Source organism: Chrysoperla carnea, chromosome 3 (assembly GCF_905475395.1).
Source record: "Chrysoperla carnea chromosome 3, inChrCarn1.1, whole genome shotgun sequence".
In the NCBI taxonomy this organism is placed as follows: Eukaryota; Metazoa; Arthropoda; class Insecta; order Neuroptera; family Chrysopidae; genus Chrysoperla; species Chrysoperla carnea.
The window spans coordinates 80,934,557-80,943,263 of NC_058339.1; the positions used below are offsets into that span (position 1 = coordinate 80,934,557).

The 8,707-nt window shown below is 28.4% G+C and overlaps 1 protein-coding gene across 1 annotated transcript; it reads left to right on the top strand.

Annotated features, from left to right (window-relative positions):
* The first annotated feature begins 5,745 nt into the window (after nt 1-5,745).
* LOC123296294 lies at nt 5,746-6,782 on the top strand. Its single transcript, XM_044877755.1, has 4 exons — nt 5,746-5,886; nt 5,946-6,038; nt 6,104-6,184; nt 6,661-6,782. The coding sequence occupies exons 1-4, from the start codon at nt 5,811-5,813 to the stop codon at nt 6,780-6,782; spliced, it is 372 nt and encodes a 123-aa protein (XP_044733690.1). The 5' UTR covers nt 5,746-5,810.
* The last annotated feature ends 1,925 nt before the right edge of the window (nt 6,783-8,707 follow it).

Genomic DNA, 8,707 nt, shown 5'->3' on the forward strand with positions numbered 1-8,707 from the left:
TAAAATGTAATGTAATAGATTAAGAGCCAGGCCAAAAAAAACTCGTTGAATTTACTAAAGCTGATAATTTGAGGATTGGTTATAGTAGTTATGTACACACACATACTACGGTCAGTCAAGCGAACGATAGAACAGGGGTCAGATATATGCTATCGAAACGATGCAGTTTTACGTGGTACTAAAATGAATTTACTATAGCTGAATTTTCAACTTTCATAAATTCATTTAAATGCCACAGAAATCATAAATGAATCTTACCTTTTTATTGTCCTTAAATAAGGGCTGACTAACCAGCCCTGTTCTAACATCTAACTGACTGACAATCATAACTTATTTATATGTAATATACAATCTTTATACAATTTATTTAATTTTTTAATTATACAATTTGTAATATACAATTTTCCAAATAAGTAAATCCATTTTAGTACCACGTAAAACTGCATCGTTTCGATAGCATATATCTGACCCCTGTTCTATCGTTCGCTTGACTGACCGCAGTATGTGTGTGTACACAACTACTATAACCAAACCTCAAATTATCAGCTTTAGTAAATTAAACGCATTTTTTTTGACCCTGCTCTTCCATTATAAGATTGTAGGACTTGTAGTACACAGACTACAAAGAAAGTTGAAAGCTTCTTAAATTCGAGAATATTTTTCGAGAAAAAAAGAAAAAAGGAATTTATTTTATTTTAATAAATTAGTTGTAAAATGTGTACAATTCAATGGCTTTTTATAAACTATAACTATATTATTAAAACCATATATTTGATGTTTTCAGAAGTAAGTTCCGGTCTAATAATTATACCGCTTATTTATAAATTATCTTATAACTTTTTTTTAAAGAACTTATTGTGTTTATCTTTGTTTACAAGTTTTTTTTTATCATGATGTAAAAAAAAACACAAACATGTTGTGTTTATTCATGTTGTATTTTTCAAAAAAAATTATGTACCTACAACACAGATATAAATCGATAATGTCATAAAACTGCATTATTTACATTACTAAAGGTCAAATTTAGGTCACTGCTGGCTCTGCATGGTGTTTAGATTTTATTAATCACTGAACTCGAACATTGCAATATTATCACCGCATTTTTTAATTAATTTTATTTTCGTTTCACTTAAGGTAGTACGAGCACCAAGGCAAGTTTAGACTTGTGGTTGAAATTATTTGTAACTTATTTCCAACTTTGATGATAGAATTTTGTTATAACTTTATGAATATAGACAAAAAATAAGAATAAAATGTTTCGATATCTGTCTTGGTTTTCTAAATATCGAAAGCTAAATAATTAAACAAAATTTTCGATTTTCGAAATTTTAAAAATTACTACTGTTATCGAAAATTTTATTCATACTTTTCGTCTTATATTATCAAGTTATAACATAATTAACCATCAAATTTGAAAATAATTTTTTTTTAATTTGTGTCCCCCAGGACCGTACTCATACATCCTTAATTACTCTGGGACAACGTTTTTTTTTTTTTTTTTTTCAATAATTTATGAAGGTTTAAACTTTAATTTAAATAGTTTTGGAGAAATATTTGAAAACATATCAGCCATCTACCGTTTTTCCATAATACCAATGGTAAATATTACTACTCTTGTAGTCATTTCTTTATTTAAATAATCTGGCAACCCCCTCCCCTACCTAAAATTTCAGAATTGATTTAGACTTAATTCAACTCCATACAAAAAAAATCAAGCTTTTTATTTAAAATTGCCTTGGTGCTCATACATCAACTCCCCCTCCCTAAAATTTCAGAACTGATTTAAACTTAATCCAACTCCATACAAAAAAAATCAAGCTTTTTATTTAAAATTGCCTTGGTGCTCATACATCCCTAAATGCCAACACACAGTAAAAAAAATTACTAGATTAAAGTAAGCGCGTTAAGGTTGCGTTCTTTCCCATCACAAGTAAATATTTCTTGAGATAATGATTTCAAAACTTAATTCAAGAAGATAAGTAAGTAAGGAACTGTAGCTTTTTATATTGCATTAACATACGCATACAAGAAATTGCTTAAATAATAACACATATATTGTTTCTTTTTGAGAGAATTAAATTAAAAATTGTTTCACAAAAAAAAAACGCTACACATCATTCCGGGATTCGACCCATGGCAGATCGATTTCAATCAACTGAGACAAATCATGTTATGTGAAGTGAAAATTATTTTTTATGATATGAAGAATGTAATGTGGACTCCCTTTCAATATATTCATATAAATTAACCAAAATCGCTACGGCAAAGGAAATACAAGGAACGGCAAGGTAGTTAAAAAAAAAGGAGATGGCTATGATTTGAAACATACAATGAACATCTTTTAATCGATATTTTTAATCGATTGAAGAAAATTAATTTAATGGAATTCTGTTAAAAAATTATTAACTTTTTCTAATCTATTGTAATTTCCATATTTTTGAGAATGTAAGACAAATCATTTAACATCACGAGCGATTCCATCAGAATTATATTAAGTTCACATTACAAGATTAATAAAAGTATTCTAATAAGAAAATTTTTTCGCCGCCTGTGGAATGAGCCATTAGCAATACAAATATACATAATTAACATGCTGGAGCTTGTTAATTCACATGTACTTGCTTTGACTACTGGCTGGAAGATTGCGGGTTCGAATCCAGGCAACGACAGTGTGAGCAAAAAGTTAATGGTTCGATCATACTGTCGTTGCTGATCATAAAATGTTATTCACATTATAAAAATTAATTCTATATTCGGATTTATATAAAGATTAAAAATAATGATGTGGGTGGCCTCTGTTATAGGCATGGTCTTACAAACGGAGGTTAAACCCCCCATTATTGTATCTCGAAAACGGTTCTTACCATTATTTTCAAAAACATCAATACCTGATTAACTTTTTGTTTTTTGGTGCTAAGAAAACGGCTGAATCCCGCCTTTTTAAAATCATAAATACAAAAAAACAATTTATAAATATTATAATATTATACTGTCTGTTTATAATTTATGTATGTTTAGATACAATGTCTTAGTATTGTACACTGTGGTTACAAATAGTGCACGAATATAGGAGCATGTTTTCATGGACTTGACTCTGACGAGCCAACTCGTTATTTCAGGATTTTTGAATGATGACTAGAATCTAGGACTCTCAATATGGTTATGTACTTTGAAATCACATCCAATTTATTAATAATTTCTATTAAAAATACCATGCACTATATATAAAAACCAAAATCAGTGAATTATAATATTCAAGTATTTATAAAATAAAACCGGTCAAGGGGGAAATTGGATTTCAAATACATGAATGGTTCGTAACTGCGTTTCGACTCTTCTACCTATCTCAGTTTCTCTTATAGTAATGACATAGGTAGAAAAAAATTGTTGTCTCTTTGTCTTACCTACTCGTATTTTTGGTTGTTACTCGTTAGGTTGTCACTGTGTTACTCGTATTTTAGATAGAGTTCGTACAAAACGAAGTGGCACCGAGCAAGAGAGAGTGTATGATGTATATGTATGTGCACTCGTATCTACTCTCTCTCTTGTTCAGTGCCACTTTGTTTTGTACGAACTCTACAGAAATATGAGGTACTCTAAGCTATGTTTGTCCATTTATTCGAATCAGTTTTGATTTAGTATAACAGGAAGGAACTCGTAAGAGTCCAGATATATTTCAGTTGTTATGGTTGAAAGCTAGAGGCGAGGCACTACATATTTTGCGATGTTAGAACGTTGGTTTTTTTTTTTCAACTCAATAGCATTGAATTACATACATAGTTTTTAATGTTAAGTTTATTCTATGTGTGACAGTTCGTTTTTCTTTATTTCAGTCTATGTCCGATTATCCGAATCGACCCCGATCCCAATTAATTCGGATAATCGGCGTTCTACTGTATTTATTTCTGTTCTTTCTTATTGTGTGAAGTTAAAAAAACAAGCATCATCAATAATACTGAATCCTAACACAATCATAGAATAAAAGACAATTTATAATAATGTATATATTATTTATTACACATATAATAACATATTTTTAACCCAAATTTAACAACAAAAATGTTATAAATATAAAAAATATAAATTGACGAAAGACACACAATAAAAATCCATTTATTATTATCAATTTCAAAGACAAATTTATTTATACCGTTAAAGATTATCTTATCTAGTGAATTTCTAATTTAATTTTGCTAATAAATACTACTTTTGCAAACAAATACTAGAGACGCTTAAAATATAAAGAAGAAGCATTAAATTCGATATTGCATTTATATCTAACAGTTATAGTGATTTTTATCAATTGCACCACAAAATTCAACTAAATTGATTGCTCCAATAAATTAATTAAATACTTTTATTAAGAAAATAATAATAATTTTTCAATGTAATTTTGTGTGATTAAAATAATTTAACTTGGCTAATAATTTAAACTGCTTGATTTTTGTATTTTATGACTTTAATTTATTTGCAATCAAAACCAAATCGTGTAAGCAGTGGTAAAAAATAGCAAATTAATTTTACTATACTTCCACTGTACTCTTATTCTATTTTTTGAAATAAGATTATGTATACAGAGTGATCATTTCAAAAGTACCCACTCTTAATAACTCTTGACCTAATGTGATTATTGTTTTGAAAGAAAATATGTCGATTTAGATAACGAGCGAGAAGTACAAAAATATTACCTAGAGAATTTTAAGTTTCACCCATTCGCTTCTATAGCCACCCCAACTGTGAAATTTCAAATGGCTTCCCTACCTTGTTATACATCATCTGAAACGGCATAAAATTATCTATTCACCATGATAAAAAAATGAAATCAATCGATTGGTTCTCAAGATAGACTACACAGAAGATGGAGGGTATGAATTCAATCTTCTATTTTAAGAACCAATCCATCGTTTTCATTTTTTCTTATCATAGTTATCATAGTTTATAAAGAGAGAATTTATCCCCTTAAAAAATTGATTATATAGCCGAGATGTCGTTTTTAATTGATGTTGCAATTTTGATTTTCAATTTTGTTCGAAATATATTTACACAATAAATTCAGTTAATTGTATTTTTCACTTGTTTATACAAATCGTATAAATAAATAAAATTTAATCACCAGTAAATTTTTTCGCAATCCAAACATTGCAGTATCAGGGTTGGCAACGTTTGCGAGAGTATATTTCAAGACGATCGAATTTCGGACATTTCTTTCTTTATTGGACTTGTAAATGATGTTCGTCTTGCATCTCTCAAAACTCTATCCTGCAAATTAAAATTACATTATTTAATATTTTTAGGGGATAATCCTGATGTCGAATTAGCTATATTACTCATAAAAATGTAAAACTAGAATTGATACCATGACAAAATTTGAAAGTGAAATTAAAATTGATTAAAAAACGATGAAGTTATAAGCAATCAAAGATTGCATTTAAAGGTTTCCCATTTCCATACTAGTGGGTATCTTCCTCTTTGTTAAATTAGAAATTTTAAATGTTCATATCTTGCATACTAGTAAAGATTTTTAAAAACCAACTTTACTTTTCTTTTCTTGAAAGGAGAATTCTTCAACTGAAGTGCTAAAAAAAATTAACAATCCAGTCTTCTTAAAATCAACTCATTCGTGACGTTGCCAGCTCTTATACCAATCGTGTCTCCAAAATGACACATCACCACTGACGATGTCACCTCGAAACTACTTATAAGAATTACACTTTATATACAGGTAAAGTCATTCAAAATTTTTTATTTGAAGAACTCGTGCGACAAAATTTGGATACTTCTCACACCAATTTTCTTAATAAATAATAATTATGAATGCAATAATTATTTTCATCTTTTTTGGTTTGGCAGCGTTACTAACCAACGTAAAATGTCAAAACTTTAACGGTAAAAATTTTTTTGATTGTAAATTTTAAATTTTTTCGATAATTAAATTTTTAATACAGACGTAAGCAAACCTGAATTGAAAAGATGCGTTGAAGTGATGAAGCCATTTTTACAAACCCGGAGACGTGGAAAAACATTTTGCAAATTATTAGGTGAAGTACAGACTCAAAATATTGGTAATATTTAAGGGTAATTGATACATAAGTTTTTTTTTCAGACGCTTGTTATCAATCATACTTAAGTTATAGTGATCATCCCAATAAAAAAACTGTGGAAATTCGTAAATGTGTAACTGACGGTATGTTAATGTTTAATAGACCTTTTTCTCCTTTTTTTTTTTAATGAAAGTAACTGTCTTGATAAATGGTCTAATTTTTTTTCCCGATCTTTTTTGGAGCCATATGACCGAGAAAACAGACAATGAAAATCATTCAAATTCAAATTGGCGAAAACGATCCGGAAACAAACGAAGTTACACGAATGGCGTTGTGACGACATTTAAATTTGATAATAATGATATATTAATACGACTATTGACACAGTTTTATTGCCATTGCTTGTCGAATTGACGTCATTAATCACGTGTGTTTTATAGGAATAAAATCTTTGTCTACTCATCCTTCTATTGAGGATGTACGAGCACCACGGCAATTTTAAATAAAAAGCTCAATTCTAAAATTTTAAGGGGGTTTAAACTAAAAAGATTTAGGGAATTCGAATCTACATCATTTTTTACAATAAACAGTAACAAAAATACGGTATTGATTATTTCAGCATGTTTTACCATGAAGTCTGATGAGCAAGAGTTTCCAGCAAGTTTGAGCAAGTTTGATGCATTTTGTGAGAACTTGGTATCCGGTGAAATGGGTTTCGCGAGACCGAATTTTCTTCCTTAAGAAAGAAGTATAAAGTTTCAAAAAGTTGTTAAATTTGCATACAACTATTTTGGGTTTATAAAAATATTAATCTTTATAAATTAATAATAATTTTTTCTCGAATGTATTTCTCGAATTTATTTGTTCGAATTTCTTTACCTTAATACTTTCACCTTAATCAATTTTAATGAATCATTTTCGAGACGAAAAAACGATATTTAAAAAATTTTTTAATGCTATTTATAACATATTTGTGCAAAAAATTGGTTATATTGGTTTGCGTAAAGAAAAAAATTTTGAATTTATTTAAAAAAAAAACAATTATTTGTATTTTTTTATCAGTTCTTAGCAAAAAAGTACTCTTTTGACTTTTTTCTTTAGACGCTTACTTTTCGAAATAAAAATTCTAGAAAAATTAAAAACTCAATATTCGATTTTATGAAAAATGTGTTATTTTTTCAATCTTACTTCTCAAGCTCACTAACGCAGCTCTTGCACTACGAATTTTTTTAATTAATGACTATACTGCGGGTTGAAGTACTAAGGTCATAAACAGAGTGTCAATAGTTATTATCTTGTCATACTATAGTTATTATTTTAATTATAATTTTTATCCTTAATTTGTTTATAACAATTGAAAAGTTATAGATAAAAGTCGCGATTAGCTTTAAACGATATACTTTGTTAAAATTATCATTTTTTTTACCCTAATTTTTTTGTCGGGCACGTTATCCTTAAAAAGTCAAAAAACATCCCACCCGAAAAATCGTTATACCACCATTTGCACCCGAAAAAGTAGACTCCGCTCATTATTTTACGAACTTGCCTTATAGTTTGCATAAAAAGTTCATTAACTTTAGTATATTAAGTACATACTTATAAATATGTACACGTTTTTATCGATAATGTTCAATTAATTTTATATTTGCAATAAATTCAATATGCTTTTAGAATGCTTAAGTAGTTAAGTATATAAGTATTTTATATTTAACTAGCTTAGCCCGACCACTATTCACTATGGCTTTGTGTGATATTAATTATAATTATAAGGGAAGTAAATAAATATAGTCTAGCAACTGTAGATTAACCTAAGATTTCTGTGACTATTCTGTAAAAAAAAGTTTTTCATAAAAAATGGAGCACGCGAAATTTAATTACCCGTGAGAAAGAAGTCGTTTTCTAACCACACACTTGCAAAGGTTGTTCTTGCGCTTTATTGATGGTCATAAAGAAAGCGAAGCGAAAAAAAAATTGAAGTCATTTGAACTAAAAAGCCATATTTGTCGCGTGAAACCAATTGACTAATCTTTGAATTTTGCGGCCGTAAACAAATGAATACTAAAATTTAAAGTAATAAAATATAACGACATCTATTCATATTTAATGAAACTTTTATCAGAGTTATGATCCAATACATGTCATCTATGAATATTTAACGAATGTATTTGACGTTCATGATACTCATCCCTTTTTTCGGTAATTTTAAATATATTCCATTCTCGTGGAAACTTCGGGAAACAAAGTATCCCAAACACTCTTGGATATAGATGAAACGACTTTCAAAATTTCAAGTCAATCTTTGACTGCTCCTAAGTTTTTCGGCTACAAACATATTGCAACTTATTTTTTATATATTAGACTACAGAATATTACTTAAAATATTTAGGACTACAAAATGTAACTTCATTATCGATATACCGGTTATAGAGACCAATATTTGTTATTAATATTTTGTAGAATATTTTGAATAATTTTAAATAACGCTTTTTCAGTTTTTATAAAATATTGATTCGAATATAGAAGATCTCAAACAACTTTTAGAAAATTGTTTAGCATTAGTTCTCAAAGCTATAATATTTACGGTTTTTGAAAAGATTTCGCTTATAACAAGTGAACCAATAGAAAAAGGCTTAGCACATGTCAGAGCTACGATACCAGTGCTTTTT

Excerpts from the sequence above, each read along its gene's own strand:
- LOC123296294 (XM_044877755.1), top strand. The coding sequence starts at position 5,811 with ATGAATGCAATAATTATTTTCATCTTTTTTGGTTTGGCAGCGTTACTA. Across the intron at positions 5,887-5,945 it reads AAAATGTCAAAACTTTAACG|ACGTAAGCAAACCTGAATTG; the intron begins GTAAAAATTTTT and ends TTTTTAATACAG. Across the intron at positions 6,039-6,103 it reads AACATTTTGCAAATTATTAG|ACGCTTGTTATCAATCATAC; the intron begins GTGAAGTACAGA and ends TTTTTTTTTCAG.